Source organism: Crocuta crocuta, unplaced genomic scaffold (assembly GCF_008692635.1).
Source record: "Crocuta crocuta isolate KB4526 unplaced genomic scaffold, BGI_CrCroc_1.0 scaffold266, whole genome shotgun sequence".
Lineage (NCBI taxonomy): Eukaryota > Metazoa > Chordata > Mammalia > Carnivora > Hyaenidae > Crocuta > Crocuta crocuta.
This window is the reverse complement of record NW_027531005.1, coordinates 5,866,081-5,889,558: the sequence shown is the minus strand read 5'-3', so window position 1 is coordinate 5,889,558 and position 23,478 is coordinate 5,866,081. Positions and strand designations below refer to the sequence as shown.

The following is a 23,478-nucleotide window of genomic DNA, read 5'->3' as shown; positions in this document are numbered from 1 at the left end:
TAGAAGTATAAGTATGTGTATGTATGTGTGTATATATGTTATGTATATAACATTCTGTAACTAAAAATACAGAATAATATAAATGTGTATGTGTGCATTTTATATGTATATATATAGGTATATATATATAAAACATTCTGTAACATTTCAGGTGATTTAAACAAACTGGGGGTAGGGAGAAAGTAAAACGGCTTAAGATTATCTGATTTTTTGTTTTAGAATTTACAGGTGTAATGTGGGTTTATTAAAACTCAAATAATATGGAAGTACGTAGGAGGGTGAAAGTGCCTTATCTCAAGCATGTTTAACAAACTTGAACAGATTAGTAAGAAGAAAATAGACATCTCAATAGAGGAACGTATTAAAAGCTTAAGCAGGCATTTCCCAAAGAAAAAACCCAGTTGGTCAATAAACAGAAAAAGGCAATGAGACAAATGCATATTTTTTAGTGTTTATTTTTGAGAGAGAGAGAGGGAGAAATAGAATCTGAAGCAGGCTCCAGGCTCCAAGCTGTCAGCACAGAGTCTGAGGCGGAGCTCGAACTCAAGGACTGTGAGATCATGACTTAAGCCGAAGTCGGATGCTTAACCGACTGAGCCACCCAGGAGCCCCAGGGACAAATGCATATTAAAACCACAATGAAAGGGGCACCTGGGTGGCTCAGTCGGTTAAGCATCCGACTTCGGCTCAGGTCATGATCTCACGGTTTGTGGGTTCGAGCCCTGCATTGGGCTCTGTGCTGACACCTAGCTCAGAGCCTGGAGCCTGCTTCAGATTCTGTGTCTCCCTCTCTCTCTGACCTTCCCCTGCTCATGCTGTCTCTCTCTCTCAGAAATAAATAAAAATGTTTTTGAAAACCCACAATGAAAATAGGTCTACAAACCTATATGAATTGCTAAATTAAAAAGACTGACAATACCAAATACTTTGTAAAGTTTGGCAGTGTCTAATAAAAGTAAAGATTTATACCATGACTCAGAAATTACATTTCTAGATTTATAGCCTGCAGATATGGACCTCTGTGCACCTGAAAACCTATACAAAAATGTTTATAGCAGCATTAAGAACCACTAATTTGAAACAACCCAAATCTCCATTCACACAACATAGAGTGGATAAATTGTGGTATACTATTTATACACAAAGTAATACTATTTGGCAATGGAGATGAGCCGACCATTTCACCCCAACAACATGCGTGAATCTCAGAAACATAATTATGAATGAAAGAGCCCAGGAAGAATAACATACTGTATCATTCTATTAAAATACAATTCAGGGGCACCTGGGTGGCTCAGTGGGTTAGGTGTCTGACCTTGGCTCAGATCATGATCTCACGGTCTGTGAGTTAGAGTCCCCCATCCGGCTCTGTGCTGACAGCTCAGAGCCTAGAGCCTGCTTCAGATTCTAGGCTCCCTCTCTCTCTGCCCCTCCCCTACTCATACTCTGTCTCTGTCTTTCTCTCAAAAATAATAAAAACATGAAAAAAAATGAAACACACATGCATATACTAAACCAAATATTGGGAAAACCATTTGGGAAGAAAATTAACTTTTTAAAGCTACATCAATTTTTTTTCTGCTCAATTATGATTTTAAGTACAAAACTTCTCTATGCATTTATGGAAGAAGTACTACAATGCAAATGTTCTTGTGAAATGCATCTTTTGAAATTTTTATTTCTAAGTAAAGAATTGCTGTTACTTTATTTTTAGAATAGCTGTCTTTTTAAAAATATAATCTGTCTCAAAAATAAACATTGAAAAAAATTTTTAATACAATTCAAATTTAGGCCAAAATAAACAATATTGTTTAGGGATGCAAACTTAGGTATAATAAAGCCTTTAAAAGAAAGCAAGTTTAATAATTGCCATAAAAACTAGGAAATATATTTCCTCTAGAAGTGAAGGAGTTGTGGCCAAAAGAAGCAGGTAAGGGGACGTCTTCTCAGCGCTGCCAGTATTCAATAGTTTGACCTAGGTGATGATTACATATTGCCTTTATGATCATTTGTTAAACTACACATTTATAGTTTTATGTGTTCTGTACATGTGTTATATTTCACAGTGAAAGAGGTTAAATTAAAACAAAGGTCCTGCTTCACATCTTTATTCTCCACTTTATTTCCCTCTCCAGAAGTAAACACTGTTAATATGGAACTTTCTTCCCATATGTGGTTTATTCTTAATATTGTTAGAAAAACAAAAGCTTATGGGTTTTAAAAATTATTAGAGGCTATAGGATGTAGATCTTCCTAGGAAAAAAGGAAACAAAATTAAGAAAGCTTGATTATTTCAATAAAATCAGGAAAATGGGAGAACAATAAGCTTTTCTTGATATCAAAAAAAGCATTTAAGGGGCACCTGGGTGGCTCAGTCGGTTAAGCATCCGACTTCAGCTTAGGTCATGATCTAACGATTCGTGGGTTTGAGCCCCGCGTCGGCCTCTGTGCTGACAGCTAGCTCAGAGCCTGGAGCCTGCTTCAGATTCTGTGTCATCTTCTCTCTCTGACCCTCCCCTGCTCACGCTGTCTTCTCTCTCTCTCTCAGAAATAAATAAAACATTAAAAAAAATTTTAATAAAAAAAGCATTTAATAAAATTTGATATTCAGTGTGTTCATTTTGTTAAACTGCATCAAGCTCTACTCTTATGTGAAATTTTCTATATTACATTTCAATAAAAATTTTATTTAAAACAATCATACCCATTCCTGGCAAGGAAACTATTTGCAGGCATCCAAGAACAAAGGAAAATTTATTTTATTGATAGGCTATCTATAAGAACCCAGTTAATTGTAGGGGAACCTCGGTGGCTCACTCAGTCAGTTATGCATCCAACTTCAGCTGAGGTCATCATCATGCAGTTCATGAGTTTGAGCCCCGCATCAGCCTCTCTGCTGTCAGTGCAGAGCCCACTTTGGATCATCTGTCTTCCTCTCTCTGCCCCTCCCGCACTCATGTTGTCTCAAAAATAAACATTTAAAAAATTGTTAAACCAATTGCAAATATATATAATTGTGAAACATTGCTAATATCTTCATTAAAGTAAAAGTAAGACAAAAATGCTTACTGTCATCTCCACTCTTCAACCTTATTCTGGAAGTGTCAGCCAATACAATAGAAGACAAGGAAAAAAGTTAAAAGTACATGTATTGGAAAGAAAGAGTGGAAAGTTGTCATTAATAACATGTATATGATTGTCTACTGTAAAATTCAAGATAATTAATGATAACTAATACCAGAGTTCAGACAGTTGGCTGGATAAAACTCAGACTTGCAAAGATAACTTTCCTATAAACAACAAATTAGAAAATAAAAGATCTATTCACAATTGTATGGAAAATTATACTTAGAAATAAAACCAAGAAAAAAATGAAACTACCAATGACTATCAAAAAAGATGAGGATAAATGGCTAGAGATTATCTTCCTTCATGACCTAATTTCAGACTCAACAGAGAAGTCACAAGAATGGTAAAAAGTCTGTACCTTTCTCCCAGATTCCCCTAATGTTAACATTTGATCACATTTGCTTTACCCTATTCCTTCTCTTGTCTCTCTCCTCTCCTTGCCCATTCATTCCCCCCCTGCTGTGTATAACACACGTGTACACATGCACATGCATATTGTTTGAACCGTTTTTTAGGGTAAGCTACAGACTTCATCCCCCTTTACCCCTAAGTACTTAAGTATCTTTTCCTGAAAAACAAGTATTCTCTTTGCAGACTTGTCCCCAAAATAGGAAATTATAAGTAATAGATAAAATTAACACTAGCATCTAATTTACTGACCTTATTTTCAGATTTTGCCAGTTATTCCAGTGATATCCTTTTTAGTAAAAGGAGATACCAGATCATGTGCTGCATTCAGTTCTTACACATCTTCAGCCTGGACATTGATAATTTTGAACAGTAAACACTAGTTATATTGTGGAATGGCCCTTACATTCAGCTTATGCACTTTTGGTAGGAACACCTGAAGTAATACTGTGTTCTTCTCAATGCACATGGTGCAGGTTTGTCCCATTAAGACCATGTTAACTTGGATCACCTGGATAAGATGGTGTCTTACACTAAGGAACGTTTTATGGGTTTTTAACAAACTGATTTCAAAATTCATTGCGAGAGTAAATGGAGAAAAACAGCCAGGAAGTTTATGAAAAAGTAACAAAAAAGGGAACTTGTCTTACTAGATGTTGATTGATACTTCAAAGCTGTCATAATTAAAACAGTGTGATAATGATATAGGAATAAGTAGACAGTGGCACTGAACAGAGCCCAAAGCCCATGGACCCTGATACCTAGAACAGTGTGACCACTATCTCAAGCATGCTGTGCTCGGCACTTGAAACTGACTCACGATAACACCAGAATCTGTCAAAGCGAATTTATTTTATTGCTTCCATCTTAGATACTAAAAACTACTCTGCCCTGAGAAGCCAAATATTTACATACACATCCCGTATAGGGCCTAGAGTCCCTTCGGTAGGAAATGCTTACATATTGCCTGCTGATATGAATGGATTGCTTTTGCCTGGGCAGCTTGGACTCTGGGAGTAGGAAAAAGACCAGTCTGCCTGCTGGTCAGGGGCAGAAGCCAGCTGGCTCGGTCTTCCTTGGATTTCCTGTCCAGGTTTCCAGGTGAACAACAGAAGACCTGTCTTCTCCAGTAGAGGTAACGGAAAGCTTTATATTTGGGGAAAAGTGACCAATTAAACAATTTATCCTTTAGCTATTTGATATCTATAGCTACTACTTTTAGCAGTAAAAGTTCTTATTTTTTTAATGGCCTCCCCACAAATATTTGATAGAACATTTAGAGGTGGCTACATCTTGTAAAGTAATAGACTTATTAAGCAGTAAGTGTATATGCTATTTTATTTGCAAGCTTTTGCAATTAAGATCTGTGGTTTTGCTTTATATTACTCTTGCACATTCTTAGGTTTTGTGTCCAAATTTGTAATTAGACCTGGATAATTGGGATTTTCCTAATTCTACTCTAGAACATGTCAGTTTAGTACCTGATAAAGGTGATACATCAATTCAGTATAGAAGAGATGGCTTTTCCATAAGTGGTTTGGGGGCAATGGCCTATCCATTTGAGGGGAACAATTAGAGCCCTACCTCATACAATACACAAAAATAAGTTCTGGATGTATTCAGCTTCTGAATATAAAAAGTCTAAACTATAAAATTAGAAGTAAATGGGAATGTTTTAAATAATTTTATAATGATTTAGAAATATATGAGATGTAGAGCAGCCTTGTTTCTTTTTGTTTTTGCAAAGGAACCTTAGAAGAAAAGATTGATTCTGTCAGATGAAAACTTCATCGGTTAAAAGATACCATAAACAAAATTGAGACAAGTAACAGGCTGGAGGAAAGAAATGTAATAATTTCTACAAATCTGTGAGAAGAAAACTCAGTACATGGAAAAATAGGCAAGGGATGTGATCAGGCAGTTCCCCAAAGAAGAAATAAAATGAGCTGATAAATATGTGAACTAGTAAAAATCAGGGAAATACAAATTACCTGATACCAATTTGCACCCTTCTGGTGGGCACAAGTGAAAGAGGTTAAAGAAACCGTGAAGAAATAGGCACTTCCAGAAACCATTGCTGGGAGTGTAAATTGTTCCAGTCTTTTTGGAGAGCAATATGCCTCTGTGACAACATTGCATCTGTAACAATTCAAAGTGTATATTCCCGGGGCGCCTGGGTGGCTTAGTCGGTTAAGCGTCTGACTTTCGCTTAGGTCCTGATCTCACGGTTCGTGGGTTCGAGCCCCACGTCGGACTCTGTGCTGACTGCCAGCTCAGAGCCTGGAGCCTGTTTCAGTCTGTGACTCCCTCTCTCTCAGACCCTCCCCTGCTCACGCTGTCTCTCTCTCTCTCTCCTAGAAATAAATAAAAATATTTTTTAAAAAAACAAAGTGTTTATTCCTTTGACCCAGAAATACTCAGACATTTGCACCTGACTATACGTAAAGGAAGCTTTCTTAAAATATTGTATTAGTGAAAACATTAGCAGCACCCTAATCATCTGTCACCTGATGAGGGACAGCTAGCTGCTTTCTTCCTTTGGGCTAGAAACTGAAGCCCATTTTCCTGGTTACCATAAGCTCCGATGTACTCTGAGGGGCCAGAGGACCTGAGGCCGGCTCTGGGCTGACAGCCGTGAGCCCAGTGCGGGGCTTGAACTCGCGAACTGTGAGATCATGATCTGAACCAAAGTCAGACTTGGGGTGACTGAGCCACTCAGGTGCCTCTAAATTTGTCTCACTAACTTTCAGAAACATTTGTATTTTGAGAAGATGTTGTGCAATCTACTCCCTACCCCCCAAATCGTATATCTTAAGTATAATGATATCAAAGTCCACTGAGAGCTGTACACTGTTTTGCTCATCCCTGTCATTGTTTTCTTTAAAGTTAAAATCAGTGAAACTTCCAGTGACTGTTACCAACTGTATTAGGTGTTAGAGACAGTACCAAATAATTGTTACATATGACCTTTGCCTTTGAGGAGCTTATAACCTATTTGGAGAAGAAAAACAAACATTAACAAAATAAGTAGAGAAGAATTAAATTTGTAAGTTTTTGTTAAGTGTTTTCTGTGTGCCTTAGGCTTGGTGCTAGGAAGATGAATACACATACATTCCTCTCTCTTCAAATAGCTTGCAGATACTTGGAAGATTCACATATAAACCATTAAACATTTTAGGGGCACTGGGGTGGCTCAGTCAGTTGTGCCCGACTTCAGCTCAGGTCATGATCTCACAGTTCATGAGTTCGAGCCCTGCGTCAGGTTCTGTGTTGACAGCTCAGAGCCTGGAGCCTGTTTTGGAGTCTGTGTCTCCCTCTCTCACTGCCCCTCCCCCACTCATGTGCGTTCTATTTCTCTCTCTCTCAAAAATAAGCATTAAAATAAAACTTACTAATAAACATTTTAATAACACTATGAAAACATCTGTGAGGTACAGGAATAATATCCCCTTATGCAGATGAGGAAGCTGAGACTCTGGGTCAGTGACTTGCTCAAGGTAGCAGTTAGAAAAAACCTGGATTCAAATCTAGATACTTTTTGGAGCCTTTGCTCTTTCTTCCACACCACACTTTCTGTGTTTCAAGATTCGTAGAAAGAGAAATTGAATTCTTCACTTGTAAATCACAGCTCATGAGTAAATTTTCTAACTGATTATAGTTTGCCTAATATACTCCTGTATTTATATAATCTTATAGCAAGTGCATATCCTATTATTTGAAGTGTAGGGTGCTGAACTGTAAGGGCCCTACAGGTTTTATTGATGAGAAAGCTATAAGGGCTGGACTTGGAGGCATTTCCACAAGTAGGCGTTGAAGGGTAGGAGGTCAAGCCAAGGTCTAAGGTAAGGACACACCTTTCCAAGCTGAGAGACAAACTTAAACAGGCAGGAGTGTGAGAGATGAGGACAAAGTTAGGTCGTCAAAGGCTCTAAATCACTAGCTGAGGACTGTGCTTGAACAGGAAGGAACCATCAAAGATTCTCAAGCAGGACTGAGAAGTTGGGGTTGAGCGATTCAGTGATTCGTGGTTCATGAGTTTTTTAGTGTCTCTTAGATCTGTGCAATTTCTTTTCAGTTCTTATTTAAAATTATACCCTAGGAAGTGGGATTTTGACTAAGAAAATATATAAGGCCTATGTTAGGTTGATAATAAATATTTATTTGTATAACAAGTTTGTTAGGTGTCCAGCATCGTCCTAAATATTAATTAACATTCTACTAGTACCTATTCCTAGTATAAGAAAGTAGATTAAGTCTTTAGGGTAACGGACAACTATAGTAGCTTCTTATTCTATCCAATATGTATTTAAACATCTTTGGTTCTATAGCTAGATCAGGGTTTATGTGGAGTGGTATAAAAAATTATAAGAATAATAGAAATAATATAAAATTGTAGGTTTTTTTACTCTAATCATGAAGTTATTTTTTGTGAACTGGTTGATGTAATTTCAGAAATTATAGAAAGCTTCAGAAAGCTTTCAAATATAAATTGTAGAAATAGCTTTCCTTAGTAAAGCTCTTTATAGGATGAAAGATGCTCTTTGAGATAACTCTAAGGATATTTTTTGTTAACTTCCATAATGTCTGGAGAGGGATTTAAATTCTAAGTTTTCCTATAACTCTTTGAAAGCCAGTTTTCTTTTTAAGTGTGTAATTATATATTGTGGACAAATCATAGGTTTTATGTGTGTGTATTTTTATTTATACATGATTCATTCACATTTGTGATTATATTTATGTAGTTCTCTAATGTTTTCAGTTTAATTTAGTTGGCCTGTGTTTTTGTTCTCCCCTAAGGAAATAAGAAAATTTGTCCCGTTAGCTTTTGGATTATTAAACCCCTCCTCCTTCTCTTCTTGCAAATTTCAAGTTGTCAGCCATTTTCTTGAGTTTATAATGCTATTTTTCCTCCCTTGGAAAAATATGTTTTTTACAGTTTCCAAAATCTATAAGTAGTTGTATGAAATAGAAATGGAGACTAGCTCCTTAAAATTACCTTAAGTAGTGTGTGCGAATGTATAAACTAACCTAAGTAAATAAAAAGTAAATCCACGTTATAAATCTTCCCCAATACCCTTTTAAAACTAAAATAATTGTGACCAAATTGTGTTTGTGCTTTGAATCTGCTTGGCCATCTGTGGAAAACTGTCCTCTTCTTTCCTAGGCCACAGACCTCCACCAGCACGAAGCGGACATCGTTGTGTGGCAGATAATACCAACCTCTATGTGTTTGGAGGTTATAACCCAGATTACGATGAATCTGGAGGGCCAGATAACGAAGACTACCCTCTCTTCAGGGAGCTTTGGAGGTATCACTTTGCTACAGGAGTGTGGCACCAGATGGGCACAGATGGCTACATGCCCCGGGAATTGGCATCCATGTCACGTGAGTGCAAGCAGTTTTGAACTTTGGACTATAATTATGAAATGTCTATGAGAACAGGTTCAGAGTCGCATGTTTTTTGTTCATCATTCATAATAATACTGTAATATGATTAAACCCTGTTCATGGATAGGCTGTTTAGTATGTAATAATATAGCATGATGATTCAGAATCACTTGGGAGTCAGATAGTCCTGAGTTTAAATCTAGCTGTGTACCATTCACTTGCTTGATGATTTTTAGCTTCAAGTTCCTTACCTGTACAATGAGATTAGTAATATCTCAGAGGGTTCAATATAAAGTTTCATGTGTGTGTATATATATGTATATACACACACACACACAATGCACAATATAGTAGAAGATCAACAAATGGAGCTTATAATGGCAATAATAGCTTCTGAACAAAGTACTTCACGCGTAGTATCTGTTTACCTCACGACATCTTTATAATGCACAAACTAGAATTATTGCCATTGTACAAATGAGAAACTGAGTGGAAAGAGCCCAAGTGTGTCCACTGACATACACACACACACACACACACACACAATGGACTATCACTCAGCCATCAGAAAGAATGAAATCTTGCCATTTACAATGACATGGATGGAGCTAGAGTGTATTATACTAAGTGAAATAAGTCAGAGAAAGATACCATATGATTTCACTCATATGTGGAATTTAGGAAGCAAAACAAATGAACATATGGGAAGGGAGAAAAAGAGGGAACCAAACCAGAAGAGATTCTTAATGATAGAAAACAAACTGAGAGTTGATGAAGGGAGGTGAGTGGTGGGTGGGATGGATGGGTGATGGGTACTAAGGAGGGCATTTGTTGGGATGAGCACTGGGTGTTATATGTAAGTGATGAATCACTAAATTCTATTCCTGAAACCCGTGTTATACTATATGTTAACTAACTAGAACTTAAATAAAAATTTGGAAGGAGAAAATAAAAAAGAGAAACTGAGGCTGTAGAGATGCCCTAAGGAAATGGCTAAGACTGCAGGCTCTGGAGTTAGACTGCCTGGAATTGAATCCTAGCTTGGCAGCATTCTTTTTGGGAAACCTTCAACCAGTGTTTAAACCACTCTCCACTTTTGTTTCATCATCTGTTAAAAACGGAGAAGATAAGATTAGTTCCCACCTCATAGGGCTGTTGTGAAGATTAACTTGGAGATTAAATAACTTTCCTGAGGTCACATGAGAATTGAAACCTCGCTAGCTGGCTCCAGAGCCCATGCTGATTCTTATACTGTATTAACTGAAGAATTGATTTAAAAAAAAAATGCCCTTGAAATAATACAGTAGCACTATTTTGGGAGCATTTGTCATCAGAGAGAGAAAGTGTGTATGTGTGTGCGCGTGTGCATGCGTGTGTGTGGTTGCAGGAACAGAAGAGACAGAAGGACACCAGAGTTACCAGCAGGATATTGGTGTTTCTTTTTATCTGGGAGGATTAAGGCGACAGAAACCATAATTTAAAGTGTAGAGACCATTCATTCCCCTGGCAAAACCAGAACGATCCTTTTATCCCTTCACCCGGAGTCCTGCTGGGCCCTTGCTACGGCAAAGACAATACTTCATTTTCCTCTGCTTTGCTGCCACTTGAACTGTCTTGAATGGCTGTGCTGTGCTGTCACAAGCTCATGTCTTTTAGTATTGTCATATACAGTATTTCATGAACTCCACAAATATGTATTGAGTACGTGTCACACACCTAACAATGAGCTGGCTCCGTGACACAGTTTGGATGGTGTGGATTAAGCTTTTTTCTGCAGTACTTTGCAGTGGTTAGATGTCAGTGGTTTGAACTACCTTCTGAGACCATTAAAGCAGGTATTTTCTTTTTTCAGTTTCTCAGTTATTCTGGGTTTAGCCAGTATGTAAATGGAATTTGTGCTTCTCCTTCCCTAGTTGTGCTGCACGGAAACAACCTGTTGGTGTTTGGAGGTACAGGCATCCCATTTGGCGAGAGCAATGGCAATGACGTCCATGTGTGTAACGTGAAGTATAAGAGATGGGCTTTGCTCAGCTGTCGCGGGAAGAAACCCAGTCGTATATATGGACAGGTACCAGTCTGTAGCCAGTCACGGTGGATGTATTTCTGCAGATTTTTCTAGTTTAGGGGACAATGTCAGAATATTTATTACCATGTTTTTAATAGAGAATAAAATTCACTGGGGTTAATACATGATTTTTCAGTTCTGATTATGACGTAATTTATAAATCTGGTTGCTCGCCTTCTTCTTTCCTTTTTTCCCCTCTTTGTTTCTAATCCAATTTGGGATCGGGATCTAGATCTATACGGAAGTATTTTTAAATGTCTGGACTCACCGCATCCCTACTCCCACCCCCCGGTGAGAGATCGGGCTCTGTGTATGGTCTGGGCGCCATCAGCCCTAGAACAATTTGATTCTGTAGAGAGCTTTCTGACCTAAGGAGTAGAGGAGATGATCTCTGCACTTGGTACGAGATTGTTATACAGACTAATCTGAACTAAAACACAGATTATGTGCAGATGAGTTTCTAATTACATTCCAGTGCTTCAAATCATAGGTTTGGAAAGTTACATCCCAAAAGATCGGGAGCAACCTACCAGCATCAGAGACCCTTTGAAAGTAATGGGCTGAGCTTGAAACAAGCAAGCGTTGGCTTCTTGCTCAAGCTGGCCAGCTTTGGTACTGCTGGCAAATACCTTGTGTAGAGGCACACACTTGGTAACTGTCCCACCACAGGAGGCATATCAACTCTGATACACAATCATAACAAACGCTGAGCCTATGCTAAAGAAGAGTCTGGTAGAAAACGTGAAGTTTTATGATTGCTGACTCTAGGCATTTTACTTAAGGAGGTCTGGTGGCTTATTTTCATATCTGCTTCTTCTTCCTGAGAGTGATTTTCTTCACATTCCTTAGAAAGAGAAGCAGCTTTGCATGGAAGTGCTCATGGCCACGATGCATACACTCTTGGGTTGGCTACGACCCGTAAGGGATACCCTGGCCTGTCTAGGTAGGATTGCTTTCCGGTTGAGGAAAGCTCTGCCTGTCTAAAAGTAATCTCTGGGTTCTCTAAAATCTTTAATCCTTTAAAGTTCTGATATTTTAGAAGGTTAAAAAATACAAAAGAATTGCATAAAGTCTGATTTTGGGGTATTTAATAAGTTTACATTCTTCAATCAAGTGTTCTTGAGTCAGTGGTATTCACATTTCCTTGTTTTCCAGGCCATGGCGATCATCAATGGCTCCCTTTATGTTTTTGGAGGGACAACTGGCTATATTTATAGCACAGATCTGCACAAATTAGATCTCAATACCAGAGAGTGGACACAACTGAAACCAAACAACCTATCCTGTGATCTGCCAGAAGAGAGGTGAGGTTCTAAGATTAAAGCATGTTTATTCTTCCTTGCTAAAATTTGACTCTTTTCAGAATGTTGGTAATATGGTTTGAAGAAAATTCTTAAGGCCTGGTTAAAAGAGCTAACTGGCTGGTAGATCCCAGTTGAGCATTAAAGAAAGGTCTTCTGGTTAACGAGTGATATTTCTCCATTAACTGTAGATTCTTTCTCATGTTACTTTCTTTTATACCTAAGTTTTTCAGCATTAAGAAGATAGCAACACATTGAAGAAAAAAACCAATGGTAGCAATTGTAATTAAATATCATATTACAGACAAAACAATTACTTTCTAGTTACTTTTTTGATTTCCCTTCTTCACTTGCACATTGGGATTCTTCGGTTCATTTGCTTGCAGCTGTAACCCCAGAAGAAGGCGCAGTGCCTGTGGCCTGCACCACATTGAGTTCCCATCGTAGTACTCAATGAATATTGATCGGACGGATGGATGGAAAGGCGGGAGGGAGGCCATTCATTTTCAGTGCCCTGCTAAGCACACAAGCATCACATGGTGCTCCTAGCTGCCTTCCAGGAGCAGGCATAGGCCTTGTGCTTTTCTTTCCTGATAGGAGTTGTCTCTTAGAAGTAAGCTCTGTGGAAAAACTTAATTTTTCCCCCTCCTGTTTAAAAGTAAAGACAGTAGGGGCACGTGGCTGGCTCAGTCAGAAGAGCATGCAAGCCTTGATTTTAGGGCTGTGAGTATGAGCCCCATGGTGGTGTAGTGATTACTTAAATGAATAAACTTAAAAAAGTTACGCAAAGACAGGAAACATTTTTTGTATGCACTCTGTTTAGATGAATGCACTTAACTCTTTGTTTCCTTTCAACAAAATGGAATAGAGGTGCTAAGATTGCAGTATGTCAGTGGGCTGTTGATTGCGGAACTACCGTGTGAGGACTTGGGAGGTGGACCGCTACTGGAATAATTTTGATGTAACTTATTTTATTAGCACCAGGGCCTTCAAGGAAAGGAGGAAATAGATTAAGTTTTCAAAGCATTTTCACATGGTTGCCTTCTTGAATCATTTTATGGACATATTGTAAATTGTTCCAGCTTCTAGCTAGACTGCTTGGATAAAAGTTCTGGTAGGTGTTGTTTCACATTATAGTCACAGTTCTATGTAGCATAATTTTTCGATATCTTTGTATCTATTAAATAAGTATCTTCATATGAAAGCTCAGAGTCTAGGGTTTCTAATGAAATGTAGACAGATCCTTTTTAGAAAATCTGGAAAATACAGATCAGCCAAATGAAGAAAATAAAAAACAAAAGCTTAATCTGAAGATAACCAGGGTTCACATTTTGGATGTATCTTTGTAGTTATTTTCTGTGCATATTTGTGTAACTATAAATTTTTAATGAGATTATAGCCTATCTGCTCTTACATGAGAATTTTTTTTTTTTAGTTAATGACATGAAAAGAAATTTCCAATATATTAACCATACTCTACACCTACCTTCTTATTGGTTGCACACTAATCTGTTTTGTGTATATTCTGTAATTTATTTAATCAGTTCACTGTTGTTGACCACCTCGGTTATTTCTAATAATTTATTACTATGTATACTTATCCAGTAAAAAGCCTTGTAGCTGGGGCACCTGGGTGGCTCAGTCGGTTAAGCGTCCGACTTCGGCTCAGGTCATGATCTCACAGTTCGTGGGTTCGAGCCCCACATCAGGCTCTGTGCTGACAGCTAGCTCAGAGTCTGGAGCCTGTTTCGGATTCTGCATCTCCCTCTCTCTCTGACCCTCCCCTGCTCACGCTGTCTGTCTCTCTCAGAAATAAATAAAACATAAAAAAAAAAAAAAAATTTAAAAAAAAAGCCTTGTAGCTGAATCTTAGGTAGATCGTTTTTCACTTTAATATAGATGGATTTTATTGTATATTTTCAGATACAGACATGAAATTGCACATGATGGGCAGAGGATTTACATCTTGGGAGGTGGTACTTCCTGGACAGCTTATTCCTTAAACAAGGTATATTTAAAAATCATCCTCATCATCATCATAATGAGGGACAGTGAGAGAGAGAAGGTTAGGAAAAGGAGGCATGTTTCATACAAGCAACATTCTGTTACTGTGGGTATTGGGATTTTTGGACAGGTTCCTCATTAACACCTGTTTTGTGTTCCTTGCTCTTTATAACAGAAGGCCAAACCCTATGCCCCTGTTAGGCTTTCCAGTTGATGGCTCTATTGATCACACACTAAAAACACATGGAAATTAACCCAGGTACAGCTGGATGAGGAAAGAGACTAAAAGGAGGACATAGTAGCTTAAATGGAGAAACTGGTGAGAACTGGAGCCAGTTGCTCAGAACGTCCCACAGAATGTCTCTCGTCATCAGCGCGACGTCAAAAAGAACAGTGCATTTAGGGCTCTGCGTCACTCACTTTAGAAAGCTGTACTCTGAGGGTTTTTATTCACCCCTCCCTGTGGCTTTTCTAAATGCACATCTCCCAGGGGAAATCTAGGTTAGGCTACGGAGCTCCTGGTCTGCTTTGGAACCTTATTGGTCTTTTTTGAGTTCTGTCAAAACTGCACTCTCATATTTTCTTCTCAACAGTTACTTTTTTCTGGTATAAAAAAAAAAAAGATACACGTTCATTGCAAAAAAAAAGTGGCAGTTGCAGAATTCCAAATTTTATACTTTTTTGTGATTTTAAAAACTTGGAGTCCTCTATCTGCTTAATTGTCAACTGCTTCATTTAATGTTGTTTTGCCTTATATTAGAATTAGGGAAAATCAGGGGCGCCTGGGTGGCTTAGTCGGTTGAGCGTCCGACTTTCGCTTGGGTCATGATCTCGCGGTTCGTGGGTTCGAGCCCCGCGTCGGGGTCTGTGCTGACTGCCGTCTCAGAGCCTGGAGCCTGTTTCTGAGTCTGTGACTCCCTCTCTCTCTGACCCTCCCCTGCTCACGCTGTCTCTCTCTTTCCTAGAAATAAATAAAAAACATTAAAAAAAATTAAAAAAAAAGAATTAAGGAAAATCAGAGAAGAGCAAAAGAAACAAAGACTTTTCAACCAAGAATACATGTTTTACCGGCTGTTGCTAAAAATTCCATTTTCAGGGGTGCCTGGGTGGTTCAGTCAGTTAAGTGTCCAACTCTTGATTTCAGCTCAGGTCATGATCCCAGGGTTGTGGGATCGAGCCCTGCATCAGGTTCTGTGCTTAGCGCAGAGCTTTCTTAAGATTCTCTCTCTCCCTGTCCCTTTGCCCATCTCCCCTGCTCACATGCTCCTTCTCTAAAACAATAAAAAATAAATTATAAAAATTCCAGTTTTCAGCCTAGCTAAAATTATTTATGTGTGTGTATCTTCTTTTTTCTCCCCAAGATCCATGCATACAACCTTGAAACGAATGCATGGGAGGAGATTGCCACAAAACCCCACGAAAAAATAGGTAAATTTAAATTATGGATTCATTTTTCCTTAATAAATATACGTTCTATTTTTACTTGCTTTGGAAAGGAAGTACTTTTATTGAGTTATATGACAAGTAAAATATCTGTTGTACCGGTATTATAACTTATTTTATTCCTTAGCCCAATTATTCTTCCTCCCCAATTATGCAGAGACTTTGAAGGGGGATTGTGGAGTTCTGTGGAAGTAGGGAAATGTGGATGGGTTAGGAAGCAGGCATTGAGAATCAAGGTCCACCTGGTTTTTTTGTGGGCTTAAGGGCTTGGCAAAGCCATTAGTAACCCCCATTTTGTTCCCCTGGCACCTGAGCATTGTACTTACGGTGAGACTCGGGTGGCTTTATTTTAATGTGAAGTAAGGAAGGATTGGAAGGACGAGTCAATGTTTGCTTAATGCAACAAAGGGATTGTTTTAAGTGAGTTACTCCTAGTATGTCTTTCACCGTGGCACATCAACATCATTCTAGTCTTTCTGTGGATAATGGGATTTCTGTGTTCATGTGTTTGGCAGGTTTTCCTGCAGCCCGAAGATGTCACAGTTGCGTTCAAATAAAAAATGGTAAGTATTCTGAAGAACGTTCTAGTTTCATTTCTGTAAATGTATATGCCAAGAATGTCTTATTTCTTTTTTTTTTTATGTTTATTTATTTTGAGAGAGAGTGAGTGAGAATGTGTAAGCGGGGGAGAGGCAGAGAGAGATGGGGGGAGAGAGATAGAGAAAGAGAGACAGAGAGAGAGAGAGAGAGAGAGAGAGAGTGTATCCCAAGCAAGCTCCATGCTGTCAGCACAGAGCCTGATGTGGGGCTCAATCTCATGAACTGTGCAATCATGATCCCAGCTGAAATCAAGACGCTCAACTGACTGAGCCACCCAGGTGCCCTGAGAATGTCTTTAATGTCTTTCTTAATAATAGCTCCTTAAACAGGACATCACTTTGAGAAGAGTCTATTTCTTATAGTTTAAACTTAAAGGGAGATCCATAAAATTATGCTTCCCTCAGCAGTTTTCATCAAGTAAACTATTGGGGGGTTTGGGTGCCCTCAGTTACCAGAGAACTCAAAAATCGGTGATAAATAAGCTTATATTATGCCACCTGACCTTTCAGCACCCCACCCCACCTGATGTCTGTGGCTGTGGTGGGTAACACTGATAATCTTGACATATAGTGGACACCTCGGTGGAAAAAGTATTAAAACTACAATAAGTCCGTCAGAGTGGTATTTTCTCAAGTTTATGCTGTGTTCTGTCTGATGCCAAACAGGACTCTTAGCTCATTCTTTGGCTATATTACAACAGAGGTATTGTATGGCTTCAGAAGGCAGCTGAGGTGACTTCATCTGAGTGTGATAAATGACTCCTCTTTGGACAACCCTCCTGCCTTTTAATTTACAGCTTATTTTATCATTTGGTATGCCCCCTTCCATTTTTCCTGGGAGGAAGGTGTGTATAAATGAATTTGATAGCCTGTATCCTTTCAGCAGTTTTGCTTGGATTTGGCTAGGATTATGCTGCCATCTCTAGTACAGACATACCTTTTATTATGCTGCTGCTTTCTGGTAAGATTTGGAGATAGTGGCATTGTTGAGCTTTGCCCCTGTAGGAAGCAAAGCTGTGCCTTGCTTTGGAGCCAAACTTCTCTTGAATCTCAGCCAAAAAAGTTCCCAGTGTATTTTATAGTTTAATTAAGTATTGGCTTAAACTTGATCTACACCTGAATTAAGACATCTATTCATTTGATTCGTCGAGGCCCAGCAGTACACCAGTGGAGCTCAGCCTTAGTTGGAGGCATTTAGTGTGAATACATAGACTTTGTTACAAGTTGTCCAGTTATAACTATCTAATTTTACAAAAACAAAGTAACCACAATGAAAAACAAAAAACTTTGATTTTGGAGGCTTAAAGAACTTAAAAAACTGTATACATCAAACGGGGCTTCAAACTATCCTCTTTTGGCTAAAGAACGTTTGGAAGAACCACTTTTTCTGCCCTCAAACTGAGCATTGCAGTGAATGTTTCTCCTCAGGTTAAATGTCTGCATGGAGGACACTTGTCACTATGGGCAGATAGGTGTCCATCCTTTCTAGAGGATGAAGAAGAATTTGTAAACTGGTGGCCTGCAGTTACGTTTTGTCTGGCTCATATGTGTATGAAAAGTTTTTGGATTAGTGGATAACACTTAGAATCAAAGTGTTTGACTTAAAAAAAAAATCTAGATTTCCATCTTCTCTTGAAAAAAACAGAAGATCTGGCAGTTGCTCCCCTTACTCTCTACATGGTATCAGTCAGCTGGAGCAGAGCGTATGCACTCTTGTTTGTTTCCCTGGACCTCCTGTCTGTTTATTTGCGCTGGACCTTCTTGTTCATTCACTTCCTGTGCCTGGCAACCTATACGTATTTGAATTTGAGGACCCAGACATGAGGCCTGCTTAGAGGCTTGCATCCTTAGTCCTAGCAAAGATCGCAACATAGTATCCGTACTTCAGTGAGGGACAAGACAACCTCGGGAGAGGACCCCTCAGCCCGAGCCCTCTGTGGGACGGGGGAACCCACTGAGCATGTCCTGTCAGCCTGTCCGGTGATCTACGAAACACACTGAGGCACTGGCTCTTTCCTTTGGTGTGATTATGGGTCTCTCTTTCCTTGATAGATGTGTTTATTTGTGGGGGCTATAACGGAGAAGTGATCCTGGGAGATATCTGGAAGTTGAATCTGCAGACTTTTCAGTGGGTAAAGCTCCCAGCTACCATGCCGGAGCCAGTGTATTTTCACTGTGCAGCTGTTACACCGGTAAGTTTTTGTGTTCATGTCTTCCTTACCTAGTTGCAGGTGATAAGTCTCTAGTGATATTAGCAAGGAAAAAAAGATTATGATATTACAAACCTTGGATAAAGAATGTGTTTCTGAAACTCTCTTCAAGACGAAGCTAGCCCTTCCTCTGAGAAAAGGGGAGAAAAACCATCAAACACAGTTTAAAAGAGCAGCATAAATATTAAAGAAATGCTGTGCGTGGCATTTAGGCCCCGGCAGTGATATAAAAGGTGTTTTTCTGGGAGGGCAGAATAGCTCTATCCCCAAGATGCCTCGTTCTTAAAGATCCCACTAGTTTCTCAAAGGCAAAGAGCTTTATTTTCATCTTTGTATTCCTAGTATTCGGCACAGTGAATACCTAATACAATGTTACTTTAATGTTCCTTGAAGTGAAAACAAGAAAAAAGCTACAATTTTCCCCGTTTATTATTTAAACCCTTCTTGATCTCTGCACTATGCTGGGATCAGTGAGAAATTCTTTTCGTTTCACCCCATCTCTGTCTGGCCCCCTGTGCAGTTTCTCGCTGACTCTCCAGCCTATAAGTATCTGCTTCTCTCCATTTGAATTTGTTCTCTTTTGACTGCCGTCTGTTGATAGGCTGGTTGCATGTACATTCACGGAGGAGTGGTGAACATCCATGAAAACAAACGGACTGGGTCACTGTTTAAGATCTGGCTGGTGGTGCCGAGCCTGCTGGAACTGGCGTGGGAGAAGCTGCTCGCAGCCTTCCCCAACCTGGCCAACCTCTCCCGCACACAGCTGCTGCACCTCGGACTCACACAGGGACTCATCGAGCGCTTGAAATGAGGATTTCTGGACTGTTCGTTGATACTGGAAATGTTAATTTAAAGAGACTCCTTTATTTATGGGCAGTGTAGAATTGGTTACCCTGATCAAGGCCTTATTCAGAAAATACATCAGATGCCTTTCCGTAAATTGGTTTTAAGTTTCTGGCACTTTCCCTTTCCCTCGTGCTTCTTTCTTTGCTTCTCTCCCTCCTGCCTCAACACACACACATACTCCCGCCCTCCCTCTTCCTGGATGGACTTGAGGGAAAATCTGAAAGTACCTTAACAATGTTACGAATCAAGATAAGATAGAGAATTTTTTAAAGGCTCTCTGAAACTATGACCATGTCAGCCAGTGCTCTGTAAATTAAAGCAGCATCATTGAAAAAAAAAATTTTTTTTTTAAATGTAAATCCAGCAACAAGAACAAGAACCAGAAGGCTAACCTTGAGAATCGTACAGGATCCAGGCCAGCCTAGATGTCAGACTTCATGTTTTCCAAGACGCCTCTAATTGAGTGGCTGGATCTGATGGCAGCACCAGTCAACATCTTGCTGCACAGATACCCAAACCCATCCTCGACTTTGGAGGAAAGTCAAGCAGCTCAGCAACTGTTGATCTGTGATTTCTTTCCTCGTTCTTATGGTGCCAGCAATGGTTAGATTTGGCTGTCAAATGGCTTCTGTGTGTGTGTGTGTGTGTGTGTGTGTGTGTGTGTGTGTGTGTGTGTTTTAGTTGTGCTGTTTATTGTCGCTCTTAGAAATTATGGCACCAAGAGTGTTTCAAATCAAGGAAATTTATGGTGGTCAGAGTTCTTCGTTCTGGGCAGTTTTGAAATTCCCTTGTGCTTATTATTACTGGTTTCAAGTAGCTCTGACTTCTTCGTGGGGTGGGGGAGAGCTTGAGGACCCTACATATGCCGTGGGGCATAAAAGTAAGCATGTGAGAGGCCAGAAAAGAGCAAGGCGGGGAGGGCTTCAGCTCCAGGCTGTGAGCTCTGACCATCATATTGGCCGTTTCCTTTTCAGAACTTGAACACTGGGCCATGCACCTGCCATTTTCTCAGGCAATGGGTTTTATCTCTAGAAAGCCACCTGGCCCTTGATTTTTTCCCTTAGCTTATTGCCTCTTTTTTTGTCTGCTTTCCTGTGCATGGTGCTGTGAGTAATTGTCTAGTGATTGGATAAAAGGTCTTAGGGGAAAAGCCACAGGTCATCCTTCCTGAAGAACTATTATTTTAAAAACTAGCATGAGGAAGGAATGCAACAGGATCGTTAGTTTTTTGGTGTGAAATTTTAGTTCCAATTTGTTTTGTTTTGTGTTTTAACTCTAAAAAAAAAGGAGTGACCCGAGTTTTCACTTCTTTGCCATCAGGCTGCTAGAGTAGTTGAGCAAGTCGCTGAGACGTGAACATTTGGAAGTCCTCAGGTGTACGAAAGGTGCTGAAGGCATACAAGAAGGCACAGTGCTGATCATCCTGTTGGTCACCTCACAACAGGAGACTCAGACGGGAGATTTGGGACACATTTTTCCTTTAAGTGCCTCTTTTTCACTTAGCTTTTAAAGTTACTCTTCTTTTTTCTTTCATCTCAGAAGGGATCTCTTTAGCTCATGTGTGGACTGAAAATCACCTTTGAGTTATGGCTAAAAAGTCCCCATCCAGTGTTGAGTTCTGGGGACGAGAAACCTGCGGTCTCTAGACTTGGACTCTAACTTCCATGCCTTATTAGAACATCCCATTTCTAATGGATGGTTGAGTTCATGGAGCCCATATTCTGCAAGGTCTTATGATGCCACTCCCCTGTGCGTTTGGGTCCTTTTGGGGGAATGAGGGGTATGGGACAGAGGCAGAACAAGAAGCAACTCCTCTAGAGGTCCCACCCCCATCGCCATGACCAAGTCTGTTTGACATTTAACCTCTTCCCACTCACTGCTAAGCTTACTCCAGTGAGGAGCTCTCTCCAGAGCAAGTCAGGTTGAACAGCCCCATGAGTTCAAAACAAAACTTTACTGCGTGACTCCAGCCTGGCCTCTGGATATTTGGTAGACTACATCCAGGGAAATAAGCTACGCGGTCTAGAGTGGTGAAAGGGTATTTGTCATGGATTTACATAGGGACCAAAGCCTCAATGCTCGGCCTCTGTGCTTACCCTTCCATGCTCCTTGGGAAGTGAGCAGGTCTGTAGCTTTGCTACACTGGAGAGCTAGAAAGAGGGTCTAGTTCAGTCCACACTTGCTAGCAAAAAGGATTTCAGCCTTCTGAGGGCAGTCTTCTTTCAGGTAGACTTTGGAGACCTGACATCCAAGACCTTGTATGTGACATTTTTATAAAAGTACATATCCTTGGTCTAAGTGTCTTCTTTTAATATAACACTAGTGAAAACGATGTAGTATGACCAGCTCTGAGTGCTATAGAACCACACATATGCACATGTTCTGGATGCCAAATGAGACTGTGTGTATGATGACTTAAATGTAGATGACTAGATTTTATATAGGGGGTTCCCGGCCATTTAGTGTACCTGTAACCAGCACCCTGAATTCCTGACACTGTTACTTGGTTTAGGAAAGTTTATGCCTGCTGCTTCTCTGCCTCTTTGAGGCACTCCCCGCCGTCTTACTGCAGTCCCGTAAATTTAAGTGCAATATATAGAAACACATATGGATATATACAGATTATATATAGGGTGTAACTATAAAGCAGGTAGACTACTTTTTTTTTTTTTTTTAATCTGCCCTGGGGGAAAGCCAGCTCATTCCTTTAGAGTCAACGTATACCAAGAATTTGAGATGTGACCAGCTAGCATGAGCCAGCTCTTGGTCAATCTGGATTTTCAAGTCCGTGTTTTCTTACCCCAATTCTTAAAGACTTTTTATTCCTTGGGTTTTGTTAGAGTTGAGAGTTTCCCTCAATCATCTTTGTACTATCTCATGTTTGCATATCTTACTACATTTCTTTGCCCGTGAAAAAGGAAGTCTACCTGCAAGGAATTTCCTAAATGGAGAATTAAAACCTGATATTTAATACTGTCAGCTCTCCCATGTACATACTAATTTATCTGTGAATATGATACTTTATTAAATGAAGACAGTAATGCTTTCTTCATTTAGTAAAATATTTTCCACATTCTGGAAAATCTATTAACCAATATAGAATAGAATGAAATTTTAACTGTCCTTCAGGGGCCAAACTGAAGTCCTTTCCACTGGCAGAATCTTTTTTCAGGGCCCTCGTGACATGGTGTAAAAATTTGCTCTAAATTATTCATGTCCATTACATAGCTAGATTTAAACATATAATAATAAAATTACATTAATATTTCTAAGCAAAAGGTTTATTAACAGTGACCTTTGGTTACCCAGAGTAGCAAGAGTAAAGCACAGATCATTGAAATTCATAGATAATCAGTGTTTCAACTTTTCTATCAAACAGTTGATTCATTTATATTCTTCCTCCTCCTTACCTCTTTCCCACAAGCACCTCCTTTTCAGTGAAGTGGGGCTAATACGTAGTTAGAAATGAAAACGAAGAATCACGGAGGGCTGGAAACCAGCAAGCATATATGCAGCCCTGTTAGCTGTAATTGTTAATCTGATGCCAGCTGTTAAATGCTGGAAGTAGGACCCACGGGTGGTAATCCTGAGTTGAGATGTTAACTTTTCACTCCTCTGCCCTGAGTTCTAGGCTGCCTCTCCCATAACCACCAAAGACCTCTTAGCACCTAGAGGAAGAAGATGCTACTGTGTGGGATGCAGAGGGAGTCCCATCGTTTGAACACATTTCTTTGGCTCTTGACAAACACTTGCTTTTCCTCTGTTCTTGCAGGAGCCTTATCTTTTCCTTTGGGAATACCTTTTCCAGCCATATAGCTTGGCATGGAGGAAAGGTTGAATTACCCTGTAAGTCTGTGTTGGTCTTCATTCTGAAAAACCAGTTTGTTCGTATGTGGTCTTACGGACGTTTAGAAAGTGGCGCCGTGTCTGTATAAAGTGGCGACCTGCCCAGCGCTCTGATGTAGCACCAGAAGCCGTTTTCCTCCTCCTTCACCATTCTGGCGTCGAGCTCCAGGACGGATGAGGGCCCCGTGATCATGAGCTCCAAAAACTGGTCAATGTTAGCTTAACGTGCTTTGGTCCC

The 23,478-nt window shown here is 39.7% G+C and overlaps 1 protein-coding gene across 1 annotated transcript in view; it reads left to right on the top strand.

Moving 5' to 3' along the window:
• Positions 1 to 19,488, top strand: part of KLHDC10 (kelch domain containing 10) — a 55,285-nt gene extending 35,797 nt beyond the window's left edge. The window contains exons 4-11 of the mRNA XM_077770737.1: positions 8,702 to 8,923; positions 10,840 to 10,994; positions 12,147 to 12,295; positions 14,216 to 14,300; positions 15,658 to 15,724; positions 16,255 to 16,302; positions 18,391 to 18,530; positions 19,150 to 19,488. Coding sequence (XP_077626863.1) covers positions 8,702 to 8,923; positions 10,840 to 10,994; positions 12,147 to 12,295; positions 14,216 to 14,300; positions 15,658 to 15,724; positions 16,255 to 16,302; positions 18,391 to 18,530; positions 19,150 to 19,359 — 1,076 coding nt within the window. The 3' untranslated portion in view covers positions 19,360 to 19,488. The remainder of the gene's footprint in view (positions 1 to 8,701; positions 8,924 to 10,839; positions 10,995 to 12,146; positions 12,296 to 14,215; positions 14,301 to 15,657; positions 15,725 to 16,254; positions 16,303 to 18,390; positions 18,531 to 19,149) is intronic.
• The last annotated feature ends 3,990 nt before the right edge of the window (positions 19,489 to 23,478 follow it).